Source organism: Tachysurus vachellii, chromosome 12 (genome assembly GCF_030014155.1).
Source record: "Tachysurus vachellii isolate PV-2020 chromosome 12, HZAU_Pvac_v1, whole genome shotgun sequence".
In the NCBI taxonomy this organism is placed as follows: Eukaryota; Metazoa; Chordata; class Actinopteri; order Siluriformes; family Bagridae; genus Tachysurus; species Tachysurus vachellii.
The window spans coordinates 7,695,933-7,723,652 of record NC_083471.1 but is presented as its reverse complement, the minus strand read 5'-3'; the positions used below and the strand labels follow the sequence as shown (position 1 = coordinate 7,723,652).

The following is a 27,720-nucleotide window of genomic DNA, read 5'->3' as shown; positions in this document are numbered from 1 at the left end:
CTCAGAACGCCTCCTATCTCAGTAGTTAAAAAAAACTCTCAAAATGTTCAGATTATAATATTACGGATTTCATATAAGCAGATATATAAAGTCTACACATTCCTTTGTTGTGAGGTAGAAAAATATATTTTTTCTTCAAACTTCAAAGTGGAATAGAGTTATAAAAAAAAAATTTTTTTTTAAATAATCAACCAGATTGAAATTCATTTTTCAAGTCATTATCACACACCTGCCATCAATAATGTGATCCTGAACCCCAAATAAAGGTCTGCTTCTGTAGGATTTCTATCATTTCATCTGTCTGCGGAGGTCATGTTCCACCAAGGTGCTTACAGAGCCAGGAGGGGATCTTGTTGATGATTAAGACAAAAGTACAGAAGAACCTCCCAAACATTAGACCACTTATAGAACACCATAAAGTCCATCAACAACGAGGCGCCACAGTGATATCACCAAGAAACCGCCAAATCTGACAAAACGACAAGAAGAAAAGAAAATCTGTGAGGTTTGTTTGGGGTTTTGGACTGATCTGTCCAAATATCCAAGGTACACCTGCTCAGAATTAAAAAAAATTAAACATAGACTTCACACAGGTGATGGTACACACAGGTGATGACCCTCTATGTTTTAAAATGTTTAAATAACACAATAAAAGAAATAGCAATAAATGTGGACAATCAAAGAAACCTGACTGAATTAATTAATAATTATTTTCTCACTTGTATGACTGAGTGAAGAGAGATCAGTCTACCAGTCCATAAGTCAGGGCTTAATCACAGTGATGGTGATGAGATGATCAGGTGATGAGACAGAGACAGAGACAGATAGTATGGACGATGTTGATAATTATATCCTTTTGTACAAATGCTGTACAATCTGTCCATAATGTTCTATGTCCATCAGTAGATGAGGTTCTCAGTATAGAGGAGGGTGAGGTGTCTTTCAGTGGAATTGGAATAATTAATATTTAATTTTGGTTGGTATAAACCACACTTTATGTCTGGATATGATTTGCAGAAAAGAGAAATTCCGGGATAATCTGTTGCTTGTTGATAGAAATAGGTTTTTCATGCATACACACATTTAGATTCTCCATCCATGCATCTCCAATCAAGTGTGTGTGTGTGTGTGTGTGTGTGTGTGTGTGAGTGTGTGTATTAACTCATTAGATCTACTCACAGTCATGCCTATATACTGTACAGCCAAAAAGGCAAAGTTTAAGGTTTAAGGATTTCTTCAAAAGTTCACTTTGATTTAGCCTCAAATTTGGTCTGTTCACACTCTGGTATGTTCTCTACCATAATCTACTGATTACATAATCTACTGACCATAATCTACTGATTACATAATCTACTGACCATAATCTACTGATTCTACTGATTGTTCTTTAAACGTGCACGTAACACCACACGTGCATGTCATCTAGGAGGCAGTGTTTCACACCAGAATTTACAAAATTAAACTTTTGCTCCTATATATCAATTTTTTTTTTATTTCATTTATTTTTGATTTAATTATTAATTATGATGATTTTAAAAGATTATATTGAAGTATAGCAAAGTCAGTAGCAAAACACACATATATGTCTATCTATCTATCTATCTATCTATCTATCTATCTATCTATCTATCTATCTGTCTGTTTATCTGTCTGTCTACCTGTCTGTCCTACTGTCTGTCTGTCTGTCTGTCTGTCTTTGTTTAAGTTAACCTCCTTGACATTCATTGACAGAATGAATGACAGAATTTTTTCGAGTGAGGAAGAATTTTTTTCATAAGTTTCATTCAGTCAAATTCAGGCTGCAAAATTCACTAAGTTTTGTTTAACATTTGAGTTACTCAGGAAGTGTGTAACAGGAAATATTGCAAAGTTTGATACCAATATCAGTACACCAGTCTGTTTTATATATATATATATATATATATATATATATATATATATATATATATATATATATATATTGCCTCTAGGGAAGAACATAAAAACCAGTTCAGTGAGTGTGTCAGTCAGTGAATCAGTCCCTGTATTCTTTCAGCTGCCATCTTTACCCTCCATTACTGCTAAGCTTAACATGAAGACTGGGTGGAGCTTAACGTGGAAATGGGTGGAGCTTAAAATGAGACCCTGTGTCCAGTCAAGACTGGGTGGAGCTTAATATGAGACTGGGTGGGGATTAACATGAGACTGGGTGGAGCTTAACATGGGAATGGGTGGATCTTAACGTGAGACTCTGTGACCAGTTACAGACTTGGTGGAGCTTAACATGAGACTGAACCGCCTTTTTGTTAGCGTACACGAGGTGAAGTGAAGTCAGACAGGCAGACAGACAGGCAGACAGACAGGCAGACAGACAGGCAGACAGACAGGCAGACAGACAGGCAGACAGACAAGCAGACAGACAGACAGGCAGACAGACAGACAGACGAATAGGAGCCGACGGTTTTTCTTATTGGCTCGCGACGCTTTGAGAGGGCGGCAGTGACGTCACAGCTCCACTGGATCTCTGTGCTTCAATTGGCTTAAGATTGTCTGCGTATGCGGGTGTTTTCACGCAGGTCCTGTAATCCCTGGGTCGGCTGTTTGCGGCAGGGACGCGAGCTTTTAGCTGTTCGAAGGACGCCAGAAGAAGAAGAAGAAGAAGAGAGAGAAAAGGAGATAAATAATAAACAGAAATATACACCATAAACATTGGTGGGGAAATAAAACCACACGAAGGTGATGGTGGCTCCTCAGTGGGAAACATCCGAGCATCTTGTCTGGTAAGTGTGAAATCTTCACCAGTGGAATGTTGGGCTTCTAATAAGGCTTTCCCTTTATTATACTGCTGGAAAATCTGATCACTGATCACCTAGAGTGTAGGCAGCTCCATAATTATTGGCACCCTTGGTAAAGGAAATAGTGTTGGGGGAGGGGGGTTGTATGGTGGGGGGGGGGGGGACGTCTCCTGCTACTACTACTACTACTACTAAAAAAAAAAAACACCAGTTGTGTTGGAAGTGATAGTATTTTTGTGCATGTTTCTGATGAGACTGTACTGCAGATTGGAGACCACTCCTCAGAGAAGGTTCTCCAGGGCCCCAAAACCTCATCCCACAAGGTTTCGGTGGTGTCAGGTGACTGAGATGACCATAGCAGAAGATCTTGCATTGCCGTGAAGAGCCCATTCTTCAGATTCCTGTTCTTGGCTGACGAGAGGAACCCGATGTGGTCTTTTGCTCATCCACCTAAAACGTTACGTTTTGTGTGTTTTGAGAGGCTTTTCTGCTAACCACAGTTGTTGATATTTGACAAACAACAGACTTCCTGTAAAAGTCTGTACAGCTCGTCATTGAAGCAGGAAGAGGACGTGTCGGATATTAAGGAACTCTGAGCTTCATGGTTTTGAGATTCAAAAGATTTTCACTCAAATTGGTGTCACTAATTTAGCTTGTAATGAAAATTGTTCATTCTCAGACATTCAGACCGTGTGTGTGTGTGTGTGTGTGTGTGTGTGTAAGCAATTTAACCACAAAGACATTTCTGATCATCTTTTTTACCCACCTTATTCAAGGGTGCCAATATTTCTGGAGCTGATTGTAAAACCAGTACTTGTTAATCCTGGTCTTGCTAATGACACACTCTGATTATTTAACATTACCACTTCAAGAGGTTAACACTGTGCTATTGTGTGTTTTAGGTTAAAACATTTTAATGTTTTATCTCCGATCATTTCAGTGCTGAAGCAAACACACCCAGGAGAACATGTCCGTCATATTCATGTCCAAAAAGAGGAAAATCTCAAGGCCTGAGAAAAAGCCTCAGTCAGGTAGCTACACATGAACATACATGGACGGTTATGTTTTTTTTTTTTTTTTTTTTTTTGTGAAGAGTTTGTTGAACCTCATGTAGGTGTCCACATACTGTTTGGTGTACTTCTTGTGTTTAATGGACTCATGAAGATATTAAACTTAACAATAAGACCTGTTTGTATTAGCATTGCTTTATTAATGTTTAATCAGGAGATCCAGAACTGATGGAAAAAGTGGTTGCAGCATGTCACGCTGCTCCATCCATGGTGAGCTCATTTCTCCTCGTTTCAGTAATACACATCACTTTATGATCACTTAACTGGAGATATTAACTCACAGTGTAGAACTGAATCCATAATCATTTCTAATTTTCTGTTTCTCAGAATGAAGGGGCAAATCTCCAGCAGATAAAAAGAACATATGGCAGAAAAAAGTGAGTGAAACTACTCGATCGTTTCAGAGCCTCTAAGAGATCATTAGACTGAAGTGAAAGCCTTTCTGAAGATAGGTTCGTTACGGTCATTTAAACTGTTTGCATCAAGATTTTTTATTTATTCTCTGACCTTTTTTTTTTTTTTTAATAAAGATATCATGATATGCAGCTGGTCTCCAGGCTTCCTCCAGAAGATGGATCTCCGTGCACGTCAGTGGTCCACGCCGGCTCTTTGAACGGCTCTGTTAAGCAGCCGGTGGCTTGTGGTTCTGCTACATGCAGGACAAAGGACAACGTTGGCTCTGGTTTGGAGATGAGAGAGAGAGGTGAGCACCATCGAGAGCAAAGGTGATGTTGATGTGGTGTGTGGTTTAGTATTTGAGCTAAGAACCTGCTGTAAGGAAACATGCAGCAAACACAAACTTGTAGTCTTTTTTTTTTTAAAGAGTATTTATTTACATTAGTGTTCTAGTGGAGGGTAGAAGAAAGAGAATGTGCTGCAGGATTTCTGGAGGATGCTATTTTGTCCTCAGTGTCCTGTAACTTTCCTGATTCTTTCTCGTACATGCATGTAGATGGGATGTGTTTTAGTGCAGCGATGTTTAAACTGGCATGGACCAACTGGCATGGACCTACGCTAATGAAGCTGCATGAAGATCTAGAGATCAGACAAAATATGGATTAAAGCAGGTTTCAAATATTAGTTGAACTTTTAAAAGTGTGAAAAGAAAGTCTTCTTTCTATCCTGTGGCATCTGAGCAGTTCAGTCCCTGAAATAATGGGAGATCAAATCAAATTGAATGAAATTAGCAACTGAAACACACACACACACAAGGTTTTTTCAGGTTTGTAATTTGGTGGGGTTTTGTAACACTGGAAGTTTCAGAGCGGCCTGTCAATCATTCTGCTCATTAGCGTACTAGGCCACACCTACCAGGACAGAGCAATGGGCTCGATATCACATTTTGCCGAATGTTTAATAGACATAGAAATTACGTACAGAAATATTTCTGTGAAGCTCGTTGTTAAAAGTGCTAGACAAATAAAATGTAATATAATTTTATAAAAAGTAATAAAATTAGGTGTAGAAGTCATTTAATGTCTGGGAGGGAGGATTTATGTAAATGTATTTCTCACAGACACAACCATACACAGAACAACATGCTTTTTTCAGTCTGTGTTAAATTTAAATAGGAAAAAAATTTAAATAGAATCACCTGTACAGTCAAAAAGGGGAAAAATATACAGCAAAAAAACTAATTGGTGGTCGTTTTTATGGTTTTCTATTTCATTAGAAAATTTTCCAGAACAAAGTAGATACAGGCTTTAGCTTTTTCAGTCTACAGCCACAGAAACGCGTAAATTCTCACATCCAGACGAAAACAAAAAGGAAATATTTCAAGGATGTTCCTAATATTTTGTCAGATCAATTACCGATCACTCGTTAATGTCCTTCTCACAGTTCCTGTCATAGTTCCTGTAGCACAGTACACTCAGAGGACATCGTCAGCTCACAGCACTAAAAGCAGAAGGTCTGAGTTCTTCTGCGTGAAGAAAGAGACACCCAGTTATCCTCCAGGTAAAAAAACAAACAAACAACTGAATAATGTACTTATCCAGTTTAAATGAAGTGACTAAGATAATGTGCATAGTTTTAGTCATTCTAATTCTGTACAAGGTTTTCTCTTAAATGTCGTTAAACGGCGTGCATCAGATTCCGTTTATGTTTATTTAATTACACGACGGCGACCTTATTTCTGTATTTTGGCAGGAAGTCAAGAGGAAACTTGGCAGCTTCAGATCCTTGCGAAAGGCAGAGTAACGTGTCCCAAGTGTAAACGTGTGTGCAGGAAAACAGTCGAGGGACTGAAGAAACACATGGTGGCCTGCAAACTGGTAACGTATACTGGACATACGGCTGGCTTTGTTATGTGGTGTCCGATTCACAATGTCGCTAATCGTCTCCTTTAATTTAGCACGTGTTTAAATGCACACACTGTGGGAAACAGCTGAAGACGTCGACTGGGATGAAGTATCACCTCATGGCTGATCATAATAAGCTGGTAAGTTCTTCCATTTTGTTCTGCTTTTATCTGTAAGAGTTGTAGGACACATCGGGACAAGACTTCAGCGCTCGTATTCCTAAAAAAGTCTTAGTGCATACTAGGGCTGGGCGATATGGCTGAAAACTGTATCACGATATCAGTGTCTCATATCGGTCGATATGGATAATTATTGATATTTTTTATGACCCAATTAAAATAAGGACCAGGAGAAAAATATATTACATTTAAACATTTTTATTTACCCCCAGTTATTAAGACAGAAATGTCAACAACCAGGTAAACTCAAATAATTAAAATATAAACATAAGTCTAAAGTCACAATGAACACTTAACAATTATCTCTTAACATTTAAGGTGCAAAATGAAAGAAAATGTAATAAATGTTTAATAAAGTGTAATAAAGTGCAAGTTTTGAAGACAGGCAAGAGTGACGTTTCCATAAAGTGTTTTTAAAATATGTGCAGTGTTTTGTAAACATAAATAAAACTGAGGTAGACTGAGATACATCTGTAATATAAAAAACAAACCTGATCCAGAACAGTAACATTGTTTGAAAAGTAGCTGAATTTTCCTCTTTTATTTACAATTTCCTCGCTCGCTGCGGCGCTCATTTTCTGCTTATCAGTCGCCGGTTACTGAAGCACGAGACAACGATATGGCGCAACCAAACGTGATACTGTTACACGATTGGCTGTTAGCGTGTCACTCCCTATGTTGCTAGGTTACCAGAGAGTGAGTGCCTTTGTTAATGCAACCACACTTGCTTCGCAACCTTTTTTGCAAGTCTTTTTCCGATGCAGAATAAAAAATATCGGACGTTTTATCGAACATATTTTTTATTGATATCGATCACGTGTCTATCGCGATACATATCGTTATCGTTTTATCGTTATCGTAGCGAATGTGGGCGTTTATCCTTAAAATGAAAGAGAAAATCCTAGTAAAGGTCAAAGTTATTCATAAAGCATCTTAACCCTTATAAGAGCTCTTAAGGTCAGAAAGTCTTAGGGGGAGTGAGGAGGACTTTTTAAGAAGCTTAGAGTTTCTTTATCAGAGGAGAAAATGGCTGAAAGGTGAAGCGGGAGAAGAAATGTATTGTGTACAATATTTAATAATGGTAATGAGTTAATGGGATGACACAGATTAGAACATGTAGGGATTTATTTTTGTGACCAATCATATTAGAGATAACATCAACACAGCACAGAAATGACGTTACATATATACTGTATTCTATTTAGAGCTGAAATGCCATAGCGCCGGAAATGATATCATTTGTCTATATGACATTTCTGCTCTGTGTCGGAGATGTTTACATTTACATTGCATTTATTACATTAGTAACATACAGATGTTAGAACATCTGTAATGTGATCGGTCAGGAACGTAAACCTTACACGATATAGTCTCAAATATCTTAACATAGAGACAGAGCGAAGGCTTATAATAGACCAGATTTTAAAAGCGCTCCTATTTTTTTTATCGGACAACCAATCACAGTCTTCAAAAGAATCTCTTAAGTTCTACTCTCTAATATACACGTTGGTGTATTTTCCTTGCTCAGAGTTGCTCTGAAATTAGTCCTAAATCACATTTAAGCTATTATTGAAGCTAAATTAAGAGCTCTCTGAGATAATCATTAGAATCTCCTGATCTTCTGTATCTTCAGAGATGATGTTTCTTCTCGGGTTTTACCCAAAGTGGATCATCACAATCATCATCACATGGTTTTCATGAGTTATTGGGAAGTGGTAGCTCAGTGGTAAAGATGTTGGACTGAACTGATCAGAAGGTTGTGAGTTTGAATCCCATGAACACCAACCTCCCACTGCTGGGACCTTGAGTAAAGCCAGCAATTGCTCAGTAAATTAAATAAATGTAAGTTAATCTAAGGTTAAATGGCATAATGGAAACTTAGAGAAATCTGACAGGAAAGTCGTGCAGATCGGTCTTGGCTTTCAGTAGACTCTCTGATTGGTTTCCACACAGGAACATTCCTTGTACTCTGTGGTCCTTCTATTCAGAGACCATGTTTATGGTATGATGATATGCACATTTTCTAAACGTGGTGCTGTGTGTGTGTGTGTGTGTGTGTGTGTGTAGCCCACCCCAGACGATGGACGTGGACTGGACGACCATGCAACGAAAGAAAAATTGCGCAAAGTGCTAAAACGCCTGGGAAAATTAAAATGTTCAAAAGAGGTACGTACACATTTTATATACATCAGTGGAGTATGAACAAGTTGGATGATAAATAAATAGCACTGTTCTTCTTTTTCTTTATTTCAGGGGTGCACTGGCAGCTTTACTAGCATAATGGGCTACGTTTATCACATGAGGAAATGCGGTAAAGCCGAGTCCGAGCTGGAGAAACTCTTAATGAACTGCAAGCACTGTGGGAAGCCGTATCGCTCCAGAGCGGGACTGGAGTATCATCTCAGATCAGAGCACGGCCCGGTGAGTCCATCCTGTATGTCATGTCAGCATCGAAGATTCCTCTAAATCAGATGTGTCTTATCTTATAAAGAAAGGACCGGTGTGGGTGCAGGTTTTTACTCCAACCAAGCAGAAGCCACACAACTGAAAGCGGTTTAATCAACCGATTAAACAGGTGGATTCAGGTGTGGCTTCTGCTCGACTGGTATGAAAAGTATAGAAAGCCTTTACATTCCACTCAAGACATAATTTTCTTAACGTGAGTAATATTTCAGTTTGTAAACATCCGTTAACATTCTTTTCACCACGATAGGATTATTACAAGAAGGTTATTCTCTGAAGTTGTTCTTCACTACGCTCTAGCACTTTGCCCCACAAATGGGGTCCAACATGATGGGCTGAAATGGAAAATTCATATAGCTGCGTCCATATTTCTCTGAAGTGAAGTGAAGTTAAAAGTGACGTGACATACGGCTAAGTACGGTGACCCATACTCATCATTCGTTCTGTGCGTTTAACCCATCCAAAGTGCACACACACAGCAGTGAACACACACACACGCACACCGTGAACACACACCCGGAGCAGTGGGCAGCCATTTATGCTGCGGTGCCCGGGGAGCAGTCGGGGGGGGTTCGGTGCCTTGCTCAAAGGCACCCCAGTCGTGGTATTACCGGCCCGAGACTCGAACCCACAATCTTAGGGTTAGGAATCAAACTGTCTAACCATTAGGCCATGACTTCCCAAAGCAGTGAGTGCGAATAAAGGCCGGTGTGACTAAAAACAGGATGTGATTGGAGAGTTAAAAGCACATGACTGTATGTTTTTTTACAGAAACCCCAACAGTCTGATGCAAACGGCCAACAGGAAGAGAGCGCGGAGCATGAATCCAGCGGCAGAGCCAAACGCACATCAGCCCAGGTGGCTATATTTCACCTGCGTGAGATCGCCAACCAGGAGCTGTTCAAGGAGTGGCCCAAGAGGAAGGTGCAACAAGACCTAGTCCCTGATGACAGGAAGGTAGAAGGATGTTAGAATGTGAATATAATATATAATAATAATAACACTGTAACATGTGACCACTGCTGGGATTCATGATGTACAGGATGTTTCTCCTTCAAAAAAAATGGAAGTTTTCTTGCGTCTATGTTGATCAGAAACGTCTTTGTCACGTCTCACTCCACGGCGGTGTTGATATGAAGCTCATATGAAAGTAGACACTCAGGGCTTTAAGAATATGTAGTGTCTCATGATTATTTCTGTTTTTCACTAAAATACTAGAGGTGATCCTTTCATAGAGAAGTTCTGAAAAACAAAAAAAAAAACGGTAATTTTTTTTCTCCACACAAATGTTTGTGCAAATGTTGATATCAAAGCCATTTCTGTTCTCTGAGATGCTCCAAGCGTTCGTTCGTCTAAAAAAGTAGCTCGTATTTGATCTTCAACACTAAAGTTTAGTGTAAGGTTATCAACCGAGGGAAAAACACACAAGAGTCCTGACTCATTTTAGATCAAACTCACAGACAAGAAACAGAAAGACATGATCACAGTAAAATGCTTTTACTGTCTATGGCAGAATAAAAAGAAAAGGATAAAAATAATAAAACAATATACAATTTAAAAATTAATAAAGTGAAATTGAAAGTATCTAGGGGGCACGGTGGCTTAGTGGTTAGCACGTTCGCCTCACACCTCCAGGGTTGGGGGTTCGATTCCCGCCTCCACCTTGTGTGTGTGGAGTTTGCATGTTCTCCCCGTGCCTCGGGGGTTTCCTCCGGGTACTCCGGTTTCCTCCCCCAGTCCAAAGACATGCATGGTAGGTTGATTGGTATCTCTGGAAAATTGTCCGTAGTGTGTGATTGCATGAGTAAATGAGAGTGTGTGTGCGCCCTGTGATGGGTTGGCACTCCGTCCAGGGTGTATCCTGCCTTGATGCCCAATGACGCCTGAGATAGGCACAGGCTCCCCGTGACCCGAGGTAGTTCGGATATAAGCGGTGGAAAATGAGTGAGAGTGAGTGAAAGTATCTACAATGTGATACAAAGTGAAAGAATGAATAAAACCAGAACCAGAATAAAAATAAAGAATGAATTAAATGCAATAGAATTTCAAAAATAGGTCAAACTAGTTTGCAATGAAAAATAGAAATTGAATGATCTATTCAATCCCAAGGAGAACTATATAGAAAATCTAAAAATGTTTATATGAAATAACACTGAGAAATCTGAGTCGGGCCGACTAACAAAACAAACGTGTAGCCAATGAGCAGAAAGGGGAGTATCTTGTCAATATGCGGCGGAGAGAGTGTTGTTTGACATTAGCAGAAAGCGAAACGATGACATGGCGGATACCTGCCGTTACCTCTGCCTCGGGTTCTAGGTGTTGAACGTCGCCTTCCGCGTGAAACGGAGCTAAACCTTTCACGGTACAACACACAGTACTACAAAAACACATTTGTATTACCATAGTATTACTCACTGAGTTCATTTACTGATAAAAATATCCCCTCAGCCAGCTGCCCCAGCAGGTTCCGCTATAATACTTGTCTGGGTTACGTATGTATGTGTGGGCGGAGCTATCAAAACAGGGGTGACACCCATTCAGGTTAGGGGCGTGTTTGTTTAGGCGATTTCAAATGTCAACACTGGCTTTCAAACATCGTGCACCCCACCTTTAAAAATGAAATTAAATGGAATTAAATATTTCTAGATGGATGTTAAATCACATCAGCCAGAAGCTCGAAAACGTACCAGAAAGTTCTACAGGACTTCAGTGACGTCATCAACACGCGTTCACGTGTGTGAACATGAGTACAGAACTCAGAGAAACTCATGAAACTCCTGTGTTCAACAACCCCATCAGTAACTTTGTTCTGCTTGTATGTCTTGTGGCAGCTCCGTTATTCTCGTCCTGGATTACCAGCCTTCAGCCAGGAGGTGCTGAGGAAGTGGAAGAATGAAGTGAAACTGAACAGAAGAATGCTGTGTCCCAACAAGGTGTGAACATTAGATAGGATTTCACTGCATTCTGAATCGTTTTTTTTTTTCTTTTCTTTTCTTGTAACCGTGTTTATTTTATTCCTTTAGGGCTGTGGCTGCTACTACACCAGTGTGTCGGGTCTGAAGGCTCATCTGGGGCTCTGCACCCTGGTAAAGAATGCGTTCTTCTGTTCTTCTTCACTGTTGATACTTGCTTTATGAATTAAAATAAAGGGATAAAAATTGCAAAGCATTTCAGTGCAGGTGAAAACCTCTGGACTACTTGTTTTGTATCACAAATTAATCCTAAAAAATTTATCCTGCGTTAAAGTACAGATCAAAGTTTCTTCTCATCCGCAGTCTGATTAAATCTTTAAGAACGTTATTAATGAATAATGCAGTTTTGTTCATATGATTTATGAGGAAATAACCCCTTGGTAAATATCAGGTTTTTTTAACCTCTCTCTCCCTCTCTCTCCCTCTCTCCCTCTCTCCCTCTCTCTCTCTCTCTGTAGGGTAACTTTCACACTGGGAAATACACGTGTCTGATATGTAAGAAGCAGTTCAACTCAGAGAGTGGAGTGAAATACCACATCAACTCTGTTCATTCCCAGGTAAAAATAAAAGTGCATGAGAGAATAGAATTGTGTGTGTGTGTGTGTGAGCTGAATAGTCACCAGAACATGAGGTTTGAAAGCTGAAAGCTGTTTTGTTTTTAGGACTGGTTTGTGGTCAAATCCAAGGCCAAGAGTTTCTCCTCCAGCAAAAGCTCCAAGCCAAAGAAGCTTTGCACACCAAACCCAGCTCTGGTTTTCCCCCAGGAAGCTTGGCAGGATACAGAAACTCCCGAGGAAGCAACCACCAGTGAGTCGGTATGCGCGGAACAGCCGGAGATGAAAACGAAAGATGGGGAAAAGTGCAGGAAGTACGACCTGAGAGTGAAGAGGGAGAAAGCCTGCAGTGAAAGCCAGAGCAGTAGCAGTGGAAGTGAGAGCTCCAGCAGCGAGTCAGAAGCAGAGCTTCAAGAAGGGAGTGATGCCTAAAGCTACACAAACCACAACCTTAACCTGAGAAAGCTGAGAAAGAACATAAAACGCAATCCACTAAAACTGTTTAGTGTTTAAAACTGTTTATTTCCCTTTTCAACCTTTTTGAAATATCTGGTTTTTAGGTGGTTTCATATTACAGATTCGTGAGTCATTTGACAGTCAAAGGTGCCAATACTTACAGTCAGGCTTCCAAACACAGGAATAACATTTGACAAATACAGAGATTACATCATCTAGATGAGCTTATGAATTCGCAAACTTTTGTCTGATTACTGTGGCCTTGATGGCCTACGAACCTTCAGCTCCAGAGAGACAGCAATGGACTTGTGTGAAAGTTGGTGTGTGTGTGTGTGTGTGTGTGTGTGTGTGTGTGTGTGTGTGTGTGTGTGTGTGTGTGTGTGTGTGTGTGTGTGTGTGTGTGTGTGTGTACATGGAGTTAGTCACTAACACTAAGTTTGGGAGAACTGTATGTTCAGGTGCTTTTGGGAAGTTTGTATTTACGAGCAGAGAAGTCGTAATTACGACGCCATGTGTGCTTGAGTCATTTTGGTCAGGCGAGATGGAGATCCTCTTAATAACTACAGCAAACTTCTAAAAAAGAACATGCATATGTTGTTTTGCCTTTTTAAGTTTTTAATTTTTTCAGTTTAGTAAGCCTCTGTTATATCGTAATCGTATTTAGTGCAGGCGGTTAGCGCGATTTATTGTAAAAAAAAAAAAAAAAAAAATTCTTCCCCTGTCCTGTTCTTCAGGCATTTTCTTTCTGACACGCCCCTGAATTAGAAACTCTGAGCTCAAAGAAAATGATGACTTCTTGGTGTACGTTCAACTCGTACATTCGGCTATGACGTTTTGTATCTGTTGCTAGCATGCCTTCTCCCTGACGTAGCAGTTCTACACGTTTATATATGTAGAATTAAAATGGTGGTAATGTCTTGGGTTTTATTTAAAAAAAAAAAAAAAATACAATGCAGCAGAATTTTTCAGAGTATATTTTTTCTCAAAATATTTCACTTGTTGATTTACTTCCTGCACCAGTTCTCCAGTTTGTAGTAGCCACTAATGTACCAATCTGTACTGTGTATAAACTGCTGCATGTATAGTTGTCTGTGTGCATATTCGAGCGCTTACGACTAGCCTTTTTTGTGTGATGTTCCCCGTTCATGCTGTATTAGCTTTGACGTATGCTCTTATGGCATCTCCAGTCCGTCTTGTTCTAGTTTGCACCACAGTGGACTGACCTCAGACTGAGGAACTATAATACACCTGACTCTATATTGTAAGGGGTTACTAGGGTTCATGCAGGTCTAATATTTTAAGTGTATAAACCTGACAGAACTTTGTGTCCAGGATTTGATTTTTAATACATGACTTTTTTTTTTTAAATGTTAGACTGTAAGATGGCTACATAGACTTTGTTCAAGTGCTTTATTAACCGAACCCTAATAAATGATATGAAAGTTGTATATAAAAGTATACAGGTATTTCATTGATATGTAGGAGATGTTCTGGGATCGAAAAGGGTGAAAGATCTGACAGGAGTCACCAAAGGACCTTTTAGAATCTTCTTGTCAGTGATGATTTCTGTATCATGTCTCTTATCCTTCATAAGGATATCTTACTTAGTCAATTATCAGTGATGTAGTATTTAATAGAAAGATCATTGTCATCTGGCCATCACAGCCTTTTCACAGCTCCAGCACTGGATCACCGTGCCAGATTCCCAGTATCTATAGAAACACATTTACACAGTTACCAGTTGTACTTCTCCCAACCCCCTGGGATGAAGTAATTCACCAAGAAGACCAATGACACAACGATACGAGGAATCGACCAACATTAGGATCGACTGTTCAAAGATGAGGACCTGGTCCTTGACGAGAACTTTAAGCAGCTTCTCTTAAATTGAGAACAAAACATTGGAAGGTTAACAGATCTTGATAATTTAGCAAAAATTTGGATGTAGAATTGTCAATATTTCTAAACTAAACATCCTCAGATTTTTGACCTTTTTTAAATTTTATTTGTATAGCGCTTTGAACAATGGACATTGTATCAAAGTAGCTTTACAGAACATGAGAAATGTACAAAATGTTTAATATTCATTCATTTTCTACCGCTTATCCGAACTACCTCGGGTCACGGGGATCCTGTACCTATCTCAGGCGTCACTGGGCATCAAGGCAGGATACACCCTGGACAGAGTGCCAACCCATCACAGGGCACACACACTTTCATTCACTCACACACTATGGACAATTTTCCAGAGATGCCAATCAACCTACCATGCATGTCTTTGGACCGGGGGAGGAAACCGGAGTACCCGGAGGAAACCCCCGAGGCACGGGGAGAACATGCAAACTCCACACACACAAGGCGGAGGCGGGACTCGAACCCCCAACCCTGGAGGTGTGAGGCGAACGTGCTAACCACTAAGCCACCGTGCCCCCAGACAATAATCAGTGATGTAGTATTTAATAGAAAGATCGTTGTCATCTGGCCATCATAGCCTGTGGATTTTTCACAGCTCCAGCACTGGATCACAAGGAACCGTGCCAGATTCCCAGTATCTATAGAAACACATTTACACAGTTACCAGTTGTACTTCTCCCAACCCCCTGGGATGAAGTAATTCACCAAGAAGACCTATGACACAACGATACGAGGAATCGACCAACATTAGGATCGACTGTTCAAAGATGAGGACCTGGTCCTAGACGAGAAATTTCAGCAGCTTCTCTTAAATTGAGAACAAAACATTGGAAGGTTAACAGATCTTGATAATTTAGCAAAATATTGGATGTAGAATTGTCAATATTTCTAAACTAAACATCCTCAGGTTTTTGACCTTTTTAAAATTTTATTTGTATAGCGCTTTGAACAATGGACATTGTATCAAAGTAGCTTTACAGAACATGAGAAATGTAGTACAAAATGTTTAATAGTATACAAAGAAAAATATTATACAAAAGTTCAAGATTGTTTGCATTTATCCCCAGTGAACAAGCCTGAGGTGACTGAGGCAACTGGGGTGAGGAAAAACTCCCTTAGATGGAAGAGGAACCTTGAGAGGAACCAGATACAAAAGGGAACCTCATCCTCATTTGTGTGACAATAGAGGGTGTGATTATAAACTGTTATAAACACCGGAGAGTGTATAATCGTATACAGTTCTGACAATTGTGTATTGATTAGGAGGTTGTCCTCAAAGACCACATGTAGGTGGCATCTCCTCTTTAAACGTCCAAATCGCCATGAAGATAATCCAATGGAGCTGGCAAACTCTAGTTGCCCCAGGATCCTGAGATCCAGTGGCTTCTTCTCACTGAAGGTCTGAAATCTCCAAGACAGTAATTGAGGGGGCTTCCCTGAACTCTATAGTATGGCCTTCACTTCTTTTGTTGAATGTTGTTATGTATTGTTAAGAGGATTTTCAAAGAATCTGGTGGAAATTTGGCCTTTTGTTTCTCATTAATATCCACACCAGCTTTTCACTTTAATAAATAAACTACATAGTTGGCAATATATTCTTTAAAACTGACGATCCGATTCTCTTCTGTGTTCACTGTTCATACAGGAAGAGTGAAGACTTGCTCCAGAAAAAAAGAGCATTAGTGAGATCAGACTCTGATGTTTAGATGTTAAGGAGTCTCCAGTTCCAGTTCATCCCAGAGGTGTTCAGTGGGGTTGAGTCAGTGTCAGGGTTTTGTGCAGGACACTCATGTTGTTCTCTCCAACCTTCATGTCTTCATGGAGCTGCTTTGTGCACAGGGACATTCTTTGGTGTTAGAAGCACATCACTGTTGTGATGATCAGGGGTGCACATACTTTTTGGATGGACGGCTGTACATAGAGTACGACCAGCTCACTCTGCACGTTCTCTAGACGTCACTAGGGGGCAGTAGAGATCAGAGTTCAGCTCATATGAAAACATGGCGGACACGTCAAACAGACATATGCAACTAACTAGAGTCACGTGCGTATAAATGAGCTGCTGACTGATTGTGAGCGGTTTTCTTACTGTGCTACAGGATCAGTTTTATCACACGAGTGTGAGCTGTTTGTTTGAGTTAAACGTTTCAGTTTCTGGTGCTTTAGTCGTGAGGCGGATTCGAACCGATGGACGCTTGATGACGGGGAGTCGAGGCGGCTACTGTGGCGTGGACGAACACGGTGAGCCACAGATAAACCCCCGAAAACACGCAAAAAATGCGCTTATGCACACGTTACTTAACCTGCCTGGTTTTTTTTTTTTTTGGTGTTTTATGGAAAATAAACACGTTATAATCCATCCAGCACGAACCCGAGGGATTAATAAAGACAGAAGCGTTAGCTAAAGTGCTAGCTTTAAAAGCTACATTGGCTAATAATGAAGAATAAAACTAAAACACATGGGTCATAGGGACTTTTGTGGGTTCATGTGTGAAACTTTTAGACGAATAGCAGGGCTTTTATGTGTCCTAGCCCGTGTGTGTGTATATAGTAAATATTTTATACACATACACACACGTATATATACTGTATATACGTGTGTGTGTGTGTGTGTGTGTTTAAAATATTTACTATAAGCTCATTTTTGTATGATATGTTTTAATTGCCTGTAGTGTTTATATCACTTTATGTAACTTTCTTTATGGTAAATAAAACTCAGTAGAACAGAGAAAACACCATGGAGTGATAATTAAAGTCTCCCAGGATGCACCGCTGTTGTTAAAAATAAGTTTAACTAAGATACTTAGATAATAAAACTAAGATACTAAAAATAAAACCAAAAGGAGGTAGATAAATAAAAAGTATAAATATATGTGAAAACATGTATATACATAGATGTGTATGGTAGATATTTGTAGTACAAATTAAAATGATTTAGTGATTGTTCTTAAAGTGTCCATGTGTAGTATGGTGTGGTATAAAGTGGCACTGTGCTGTAGCATAAAATAATAAATCATTAAAATCAACATTACATTTGTAGACGTGTGTGTGTGTGTGTGTGTGTGTGTGTGTGGTTGGTCACAATGACACAACGAGTTCTTTACAGACGTGTTTGCTGATTTTTATTCTATTTTATTTTTTCACATTTGCACAGATCTAGTAAAAACCATTTCAGAAATGTAACGAATACAGTGACGATTCATTGTAAATGTTCAGAGCCACATTGTGGATAAAGTCAGTAAGCTTTATATCAGTCAGATGCATAGTTCTGATTCAGGACAACAACAAATCAAAGCCAAATTTGACCTGAATGCAACAGGAGAACTAGAAGTGTGACACCTAATTATCTAGCTAATGTAATGACGTGTCCTTAGAAAGTTTAGTGTTTCTTCATACTGCGTCTATAGAGTCTATACACACACTCATACACTGTGCATTATCACTGGCTAACCAGCATCTTCTTTTAATTCTCCCTTAAAGGTGCTGATGTGCTGCTCTGAAGGTTGTGCTGTGAAACCTTGTTAATGGGGTTTCCCTACAAACCCAACACCGAGGATCCGATTAAACAGAATATTCACATGGACGGTGGAAACGGTGGTAATATGGATGGAGAAACACTAAAGACCAAAGTGCCTCAAGACTCTAATATTAAAAGTAACACATTTAAAGAAAACCAAGAGATGCATGAAGGCAGGTTATTTTAATTGTGTGTTTTGGCGTCTCCATTTTCCTCTGCGAATATTAGTATAAAGTTTGTAATTTTTTTTTTAAATAATTGTTTTAGCAGAACAGACAGCAGCCAGCTCTCAGGGCCCCTCTGATACTGAGAAGAAGGTTTTACCAGCAGCTGAGAAATCATCTAGAAGGGGACGTCCGAGAAAAAAGCCGAGAAACGACCAAGACGAGAGTCTAGAAAAAACAATCTCTGTTCCAGAAAACATTGAGACAACTTCAAGTGGACGCCCGAAGAGAAAAGCTGCCAAAGTGTAAGCTTTCTGGAATTTTGGATAAGCTAGAATTCACTGCAATCAAGCTGTTATCAAGTCACATATTCATCAGTCTGTAGTAATGAGAAGAAACAACCTAGATTCATTACTCTGTTATTCACTTTTGATCTTGGAGATGCGATCTATCACAGACGTCTGTTTCATCTGGTGTATCTTGTGTGTGTGTGTGTGTGTATACGTTATTCCATATATAATGTTTTTTTCCATTTATGAAAAAAACATCCGAAATAATGCAATCAGATTGATTACGAATGTCAGAAAAGCTAGCTGAAAAATGTAAACCACCATATTGGTAATGATACTTTAGAAACTTGTAGCTGAATGTATGTTGGTAAAACCTCTCCATGTGGAGTGATGATTAAAGTCTCGTAGGCTACGCTGTCGTGTCAAAGTTTAACCAAGATATTTAAAGGTTATTATACTAAAAGGGGGGGGCACGGTGGCTTAGTGGTTAGCACGTTCGCCTCACACCTCCAGGGTTGGGGGTTCGATTCCCGCCTCCGCCTTGTGTGTGTGGAGTTTGCATGTTCTCCCCGTGCCTCGGGGGTTTCCTCCGGGTACTCCGGTTTCCTCCCCCCGGTCCAAAGACATGCATGGTAGGTTGATTGGCATCTCTGGAAAAAACAACTGGCATCTCTTTATACAACGACTAATTCTCAAAATCCATGAAAAAATAGTTCTTTATGGATTAGTTGTTCTCCAGCTACCATCCATGGAAGGTGATGGCTGATACTTACATGCTTCCGTCTGAGACGCTCCAAGTCTGCTTATCTTTTCAAACAGTAACGTGCTCTGAAGGAAGCTCTAGCATCCTTCCAGAGATCATAGCTGGTTTTGTTCCCTGTGACATCATCAGGGTTTGAACACACAACCTTCTGATGATGGGGCAAATATGTTTCTGTTGCACCACTCGGAACCAACCTGAGCGTCAGATTCGCACTACAATTAATTTGCAAAGCTTCTTTTGTGTGGTCATTTATAAGGATAGGTCTATTTACAAAGAGCTGTTTCTGAAGAGCCTTGATGCCCGATGATGCCTGAGATAGGCACAGGCTCCCCGTGACCCGAGGTAGTTCGGATAAGCGGTAGAAGATGAATGAATGAATGAATGAATGTTTCTGAAGAAGTGTAAGTCTAATCATGTGAGAGAATTTAGTACACTGTGTCGTTGCCAATCTGTAAATGTATTTCTTAAAAATGAGTTCTTAAAAAAAGGGGGGCACGGTGGCTTAGTGGTTAGCACGTTCACCTCACACCTCCAGGGTTGGGGGTTCGATTCCCGCCTCCGCCTTGTGTGTGTGGAGTTTGCATGTTCTCCCCGTGCCTCGGGGGTTTCCTCCGGGTACTCTGGTTTCCTCCCCCAGTCCAAAGACATGCATGGTAGGTTGATTGGCATCTCTGGAAAATTGTCTGTAGTGCGTGAGTGAATGAGAGTGTGTTTGCCCTGCGATGGGTTGGCACTCCGTCCAGGGTGTATCCTGCCTTGATGCCCGATGACGCCTGAGATAGGCACAGGCTCCCCGTGACCCGAGGTAGTTCAGATAAGCAGTAGAAGATGAGTGAGTGAGAGAGTTCTTAAAAATGTCTGTCATCAGCCAATCAGATTTCAGAAGAGGTTTTTCAGCGTTAGCATCTGTGGTTTTCTGTGAAATTTGGCAAGAACTGTCCACTGGAGGTGCTATACAATCATTTATTTATTGATTTGTTTATTTATGGTAAAATATTCTTGGATCCTGCAGACCGCTTTGCAGCAGGAGAGGGAACTAAACATTGGTGTGATTGTGCTTTGAGTTAACTATAAATTTTTACATATCGAAACAGGGTGAAGATTTACGAGTTTATTTTACAGCGATGAAGCTGTCTTAAGATTTTCTCCTAGGATTGTCACCATCTGCTCTCCAAAATAACCGTTCGAACACATTGTTCATATTAGGATTTTAAGTGGCTGTCTGAAAAAGCCATTTTCAGAAGCTTTATACCGACCAGAGCTGATCTTTAATTTTTACTTTCGTTGTAAGGCTTTTTCTCTGTCTCTTTAGTGCTCTGGAGTACCTTCACAATATCAGCAAAGACCTTGAAACATCTCAAAAATCCTTCACAAAGACAGAGCAAAATGGCCTGGAGCGGTCAGGCAGTCCTGCTCCGAGGAAAACCTCAGGGAAAGGAAGAGGGAGAGGAAGACCGAGAGGGAAAAGGAAAGCTCAGGACAACGACAGCGATCAGAGCGACGATGCTGACTTTGACCCCGGGGACCACATAGAGGTGGAAAGTGAAGAAGACGAGGATGAGGATTGTGAAGATACTGTGTCATGTAAACAACAGAATAAAGTAAGGATGCATGAGAATGATGACTTACTACTTACTTGATTGAATGAATTAAGGGGATATCTAGGGTAGACATTATAGAGAGTTACATCTCATATCAGTGCTAAAATCCATCTGTTCCTTCTTGCAGAAGATGGCATATAACCACAAGGTGCTTGGAAAAAATGGCCTTTCCAGCGGTGCCATGCAACCTGTTTGGACATCCTTTAGAAAAACCAAAGAGTTGTAAGTTCTTTGCTTTATATTTGTACAGCCATAACATTAAAACCACTGACACGTGACGTCAATAACATTTTGTGATTATCTCGTTACAATGCCACCTTGTCAAGTGGTGTGGTATATTAGACTGCAAGTGATCAGTCACTTCTAGAAGTTGACATGTTGGAAGCAGGAACTGAGCAACTTGGACAGATTGTTTAGACGACTGGGTTAGAGCGTCTCTAGAACAGCAGGTCTTGTAGCGTGTTTCTAGCCTGTACAGGATAAAACCTGCCACAAGGAAGGAGAACCGATGAACCATTGGCTGAACGATGAACAACACTCAGTGATGACTGAAAGCTAGTCCATCTGGAACGATCCTACAGAAGAGCTACTGTAACACAAACCGCTGAAAAGGTGTATACTGGCTCTGATAAAAAAGGAGTCAGATTCCACAGAGCATGACAGCCTGCTGCTTATGGAGCACAAGAGAACCACCATAATATTAGGCAGGTGGATTTAACCTTATATCTGATTTCAGTGACTTTATTTCTGTTGTGAATTCTTGCTCTAGCCGTGATCAGCATTCGTCCCCGTGGGTGTTTCCTGAGTGGATCCCTTCACTCGGCGACTGGAATATATTGTCTTCCAGGTATACAGGAATAAATACCACTTGTTTTTTTTCTTCCAGTTTACATATATGATAATAAATTGCTTTTTTTATTCATATAAATCTCTTTGACCTCTACCAGAGAGGCAGAAAAATATTTACCTCAGGAGAAAGAGTCCATGAGTTTTACGTTATGCCGTGAGGGAATCAAGGGACAGGCTCCACTCCAGAGAGTGAAAAGGTAAAGAAATAATAACTTTTTTTTTTTTAAAAATCAATAGAAACCACTGACCTTCATCACTGTATGTCTGTGATTGAGATATATTATGGCAGAGGATCTCATTTGAAAGAACTCCTTGAGCCCTGTTTCATTAAAACCTGCACTAGTTCAGCTAGTTGGCATAGCATTAAGGTCATAACTTCACTTTCAGGGACGTTCGGCTGCTTGAAAGACGTGTTGCGGATAAACGTGTAACTTCTCTTTATGATGATTTATGAGCATGTGATGTTGGGGGCGAGGCCAATTTAAATACAAACAAACGTTACAGATTTTTACAGGTTTTTAAGCTTTTTCAAGACACTGGCAGAAACTATAGTATTTTCAGTATTTTTTATTATTTTATTATTTAGAACTGGAATATTGCACCTATTAAATAAATATTTGTTTAAATCTACAGCTTCCAGTAACGTTCTAAAAATCTGTGTGATATTTTTCATACTGATTTGTATGAGACACTAAACTTAACAGAAGATGTGAGTTCCTCGAGACCCAAAAGCGAAAGGTTGTGACCCTTAGTTTGAGAAGTCTTTACTTTTTTCCGAATTGCAGGTTTGAATCTGTGTCCCCGAATGCAGAAAGGTGGGACTCTCTGTTCTTCGTTGGGGGCCCCGTCTGGGCCATGGAGTGGTGCCCGGTCCCTGAAGGTGCTGCTCACAAGCAATACGTTGCTCTTTACTGTAACAGAAATATGGATGATCGACACAAAGTGAACAAACTTCACACAGAACATGCTCTTATCCAACTGTGGGATCTGGGCAAGCTACAGATGAGTAGGTGAGGAGCTTGATTATTCATTCAATCATTCATTCATTCATTCACTACCGCTTATCCGAACTACCTCGGGTCACGGGGAGCCTGTGCCTATCTCAGGCGTCATCGGGCATCAAGGCAGGATACACCCTGGACGGAGTGCCAACCCATCGCAGGGCACATACACACACTCTCATTCACTCACGCAATCACACACTACAGACAATTTTCCAGAGATGCCAATCAACCTACCATGCCAGATTCCCAGTATCTATAGAAGCACATTTACACAGTTACCAGTTGTACTTCTCCCAACCCCCTGGGATGAAGTAATTCACCAAGAAGACCAATGACACAACGATACGAGGAATCGACCAACATTAGGATCGACTGTTCAAAGATGAGGACCTGGTCCTTGATGAGAACTTTCAGCAGCTTCTCTTAAATTGAGAACAAAACATTGGAAGGTTAACAGATCTTGATAATTTAGCAAAAATTTGGATGTAGAATTGTCAATATTTCTAAACTAAACATCCTCAGATTTTTGACCTTTTTTAAATTTTATTTGTATAGCGCTTTGAACAATGGACATTGTATCAAAGTAGCTTTACAGAACATGAGAAATGTAGTACAAAATGTTTAATATTCATTCATTTTCTACCGCTTATCCGAACTACCTCGGGTCACGGGGATCCTGTACCTATCTCAGGCGTCACTGGGCATCAAGGCAGGATACACCCTGGACAGAGTGCCAACCCATCACAGGGCGCACACACACTCTCATTCACTCACGCACTACGGACAATTTTCCACAGATGCCAATCAACCTACCATGCATGTTTTTGGACCGGGGGAGGAAACTGGAGTACCCGGAGGAAACCCCCGAGGCACGGGGAGAACATGCAAACTCCACACACACAAGGCGGAGGCGGGAATCGAACCCCCAACCCTGGAAGTGTGAGGCGAACGTGCTAACCACTAAGCCACCGTGCCCCCTGGAGGTTGATTATATTTCCTGTAATTAAAAACTTTTAGGAACAGTAATGTACGGCATACCTTGGAGAATGAGAGAATGTTTTAATGCTAGTTTATTATGTATGGCATGTTTATAATCCCTTGCTGTTCAAGCAGCAGATTCACAGTGCTCAATGCTCTTGCCTGGGTAACTAACCCAGCCACTGAGGGATTAATTCTCAGTGCCAGCCCCAAGCCTGAATACAATGTTTAAATCAGGACAGCATCGGGGGTAAAACCTGTGCCAAATCAAATATGTGGACCAGATGATCCTCTTTGGTGACAATAACCAGGGAGCAGCTGAAAGAACATTTTCACCACTTTCAGCATTTTCATTGTGTGTCCTGACTTTTCCAACACCCTGCACATCGACTCAAACGCTCTCACTAAAGAATATTGTTACTTAGTTCTTAACAAATTCTTCTTATTTCCTAAGTAATGCATCAATATCTATCACATTTTTGGCCAAAGCACAGGACTAGCTAGAATATTGCAGTGTTCACTTATGAATTATCCACCATTTATTATTATTGCTATTAATTTTTTTCCGACCAGACCTTTATCGTCCCCACGCATAGCCTACGCCCTGGCAGTGGATGACGGCTGTATCTGGAGCATAAAGTGGTGTCCTGCTGGAGCCTGGGAGCTTCCTACAACTGTTAGAAAGGTAAATCCACACCTCACAGGGACGCAGGCTCATGAACACCAACATTACTGGTGTCTTTTAAAGTTTAAAAAAAGAATGCAAGGCCAGGTGAGACTATATCGTGCAACAGAAAAGTGTTTGCCAATCATCAATCATGCCTATGACTGGTTTCATCAATCACAGTGATGATAAGCAATCATGGGCATTTCCTCCATACGACAGCATATGATGGTGTAGAGCCCGTTTTATTGTGAACTCCTCAGTAAGAACATGACCCATTATGATCTAGCAATACACTTCTTCATATAGATTTCAGGTGACTCCATAGGTTTGTTTTAACAACATAATTAGCAAGCTTTAAACTTCACAGTGACATGTATTACTCAGAGCTTTGTACTACATACTAATCAGTATTTTTACACTAAAGCATTAAGCTCTAGAATTCACAGCAACACAGAGTATATTATATCATATTATACCTCCAAAACCAGCTTCTGGTTCATCTTAAAACCATCAGAAGAACATTTGATGTTGGTCTTCAGTGTGATTCATACCGCAAACAACGACGTCTTAACATGCGATGATATCTTCAATCTACAATAAGCTTATTGTAATATTATTCAAAATATTTCTGGACATGTTTAATGACACTTACTCTACACTTATTCTATTGGCATATTCCAAAATTTCTAGAATAATTCTTATTCTGTTTTGCTGCTTTCTATAAATGAATGATTAAAATGATCAAATTGATGGAAACGATCTGGAAACGTTTCTACCCAACGTGTTCCAACAGGCTTTACAACTTCCACGCCTGGGTCTGATCGCTGTAGCCTTCTCCAATGGGAACATTGCTGTTTACAGTCTGCCACATCCAGAACATCTAACAGCTCACATTCCAGCTACAGGTCAGTGAGAACTACATTAATAACTAGATTTGTAAAGTTCGTCACGACGAACTTTGATGTTGGCTTTGACGAAGCAAGTATTCGCAAAGGCCGGTGCTTTTTGGAGGCGAATGGACATAAGGGTTATTGATACTTTTGGAGGCAAGTGGACAGAAAGCTAGGGTGCCAAAACATTTAGAGGTAAGTGGAGACGAGCATGTGACGTCATCCGAATACTCTTGAGGAAGTTCCCCACATTGGGCTGAATGTTTTGGTATGTCACATGTCCATGTTGTGCTAATTTTTTAATTTTCACGTGACATCACGTGGCGTCACGTGACGTCCTCAGAATACCCGTGAGGAAGTTTTGATATGTCACATATCAACCTCCAAAGTTTATAATGGGAGTCTATGGGATAAAAAGGGCATTTTGAGACCCGGTACCAGAAGTACCGGAACTTGGATCGCTTAGTAAAGCAAACTTCAGACCAGGGTCTAGAACATATCCGAATTTGGTGCATGTGGCTCGAAAGCCCTAGCAGGATTTACTCTTGATAAATTTAGTAATAATAATAATAATAATAATAATAATAATAATAATAAGCTTATAAAGCAAAACAGAATGTTGGCTTCTACAAAGCCAACATAATAATAGTAATAACAATACCGTGGCTTCATGTGCATGGAGCCCAGCTCTGTACTCCTTGTTTAACAGAAGATGGCAGTAAATGGATGCAGGTGTGTTGAAGCTCTGCTCACTGAGGAAAGAATAAAAATGGGAGTTCAATTTCAATCATGTTTATTGTCTGATTCTAGAGCAGCAGTAACACTCTGGCGCTCTAGAATCAGATAATAAACCCGACTCTTTTGTTTCATATTTTATTATGTTTCCTCTGCATACATTTGTTTCACATTTATAGACATTCTGTCCTGCACTTTTAATAAAAAATAATAAAAATTAATAGGTATTTAATTCACTGTGATTCGATTTGTAGAGAGCTTTTAACACTGGGCGATTCTGATGGAAAGTGTTTGTTGCGTATGGGGTTGTGTAGCCACAGACCAGTCAGGTTGACCAGAGGCAGTGTCAGGGCTCTCATGTTTTGAAGACAGGCAAGAGTGACATCTCCAAGTGACACCCAAAAAAAAAAAAAAGAAAACTGTTTCACCAGGATCACTGAGCACATTTTAAACAAATACAAAATATTTGTTCAGTTTCCATTTATTAATTTGTGTGTGTGTGTGTGTGTGTGTGTGTGACTGTGTTTGTGTGTGTGAGAGAGAGAGATTATGACTGGTGTTGTTTATTGTAAGTGTTCGTTGCCTTTTTGACTCCTTTATCATTTGTAATGCTGCTCCCATTTAAAACAGTTCGGCTCAAGCCCAGACATTATTAGGGTCATGATTGAGGACAATGTCCCGTCCAGAGACAAGCTGTTTCGTGTTGAGGTTTTGTTCAAACCGACCATCAAAAATACCCTCTCTAATGAATATGTTTTTTTTTCATTGGTTGTTGGGTTAAATCTTACCCATATACAATAGTGCTAGTTTCTGATTGGCTGTTGTGTAGCCTCTTTTTTTGATTGGCTGATAAGTATCAGGCTCGACAAGAGCTCCAGGGGAGACGCACCGCGGTGCGGACTGATACATTTTGGGCGCTGCGGCATATTAAATAATATGTGTAGGATAATGCACCCTGCCATGAAGCAAAAAAGGGTAGCACAACGACAATTTTGAGGTGTTGACGTGGCCACCAAATTCCCCAGATCTCAATCCAACTGAGCATCTGTGGGATTTGCTGAACAAACATGTCTGATCCATGGAGGCACCACCTCGCAACTTACAGGACTTCTAGGATCTGCTGCTAACATTCTGGTGCCAGCTTCCGGGGTCTAGTGGAGTCCATGCCTCAATGGGTCAGGGCTGTTTTGGCAGGAAAAGGGAAACCAAGACAAAATGAAGTTGGGAAAAGAACCTTGAGAGGAACCGGACACAATAGCAAACCCATCCTCGTACACTGGAAGAAAGGTCCCAGGAAGTTCATTCTAGTTTTCATGAACGTAAATAAAGATATGAAATGAAATAATTGCTTTATATGCAGGAGGATGATTGCTGTTCACTTTGTTGTTTGTTCTCTGTGGAAGCTTTGACTTTTGTTGACTTTTTTTGTGATGGTGCAAAGTATGAAGTACGAGCGTAAAGAAAATCTGTAAGTCCAGTGGAAATGTGTGTGTATGTGTGTGTGTATTTAAAAGCCTCGATCAGCTCAGCCCCCCCAATCAGACCAGGGTTTTAGTGCTGAAGTATAAAAAAGAAAAGGA

At 40.2% G+C, this 27,720-nt stretch overlaps 2 protein-coding genes across 4 annotated transcripts in view; both read left to right on the top strand.

Moving 5' to 3' along the window:
• Positions 1-2,266: 2,266 nt before the first annotated feature.
• Positions 2,267-14,244, top strand: znf512 (zinc finger protein 512). Of its 2 annotated transcripts, none has more exons than XM_060883726.1 (15): positions 2,267-2,759; positions 3,677-3,805; positions 3,999-4,054; positions 4,172-4,221; positions 4,375-4,547; positions 5,684-5,800; positions 5,993-6,117; positions 6,198-6,284; positions 8,391-8,489; positions 8,577-8,744; positions 9,558-9,743; positions 11,618-11,719; positions 11,810-11,872; positions 12,217-12,315; positions 12,421-14,244. In XM_060883726.1, exons 2-15 carry the CDS (start codon positions 3,742-3,744, stop codon positions 12,742-12,744), a joined length of 1,713 nt encoding a protein of 570 aa, XP_060739709.1. In that variant the 5' UTR covers positions 2,267-2,759; positions 3,677-3,741; the 3' UTR covers positions 12,745-14,244. The 2 variants fall into 2 exon arrangements, with proteins under 2 accessions (XP_060739709.1, XP_060739708.1); XM_060883725.1 differs by having other exon boundaries at positions 2,268-2,759; positions 3,715-3,805; positions 12,421-14,243.
• Positions 14,245-16,669: 2,425 nt separating this feature from the next.
• The window catches only part of gtf3c2 (general transcription factor IIIC, polypeptide 2, beta), a 21,414-nt gene continuing 10,363 nt past the window's right edge, over positions 16,670-27,720 (top strand). Inside the window, exons 1-10 of one of the 2 annotated variants that reach the window (XM_060883914.1) lie at positions 16,670-16,923; positions 18,163-18,372; positions 18,470-18,668; positions 20,729-21,017; positions 21,145-21,239; positions 21,787-21,864; positions 21,965-22,063; positions 22,652-22,876; positions 24,422-24,533; positions 25,309-25,420. In XM_060883914.1, the coding sequence (XP_060739897.1) occupies positions 18,207-18,372; positions 18,470-18,668; positions 20,729-21,017; positions 21,145-21,239; positions 21,787-21,864; positions 21,965-22,063; positions 22,652-22,876; positions 24,422-24,533; positions 25,309-25,420 (1,375 nt within the window). In that variant the 5' untranslated portion in view covers positions 16,670-16,923; positions 18,163-18,206. Of the gene's footprint in view, positions 16,924-18,162; positions 18,373-18,466; positions 18,669-20,728; positions 21,018-21,144; positions 21,240-21,786; positions 21,865-21,964; positions 22,064-22,651; positions 22,877-24,421; positions 24,534-25,308; positions 25,421-27,720 lie in introns of both variants that reach the window. The other variant, XM_060883913.1, reaches the window with a different exon arrangement.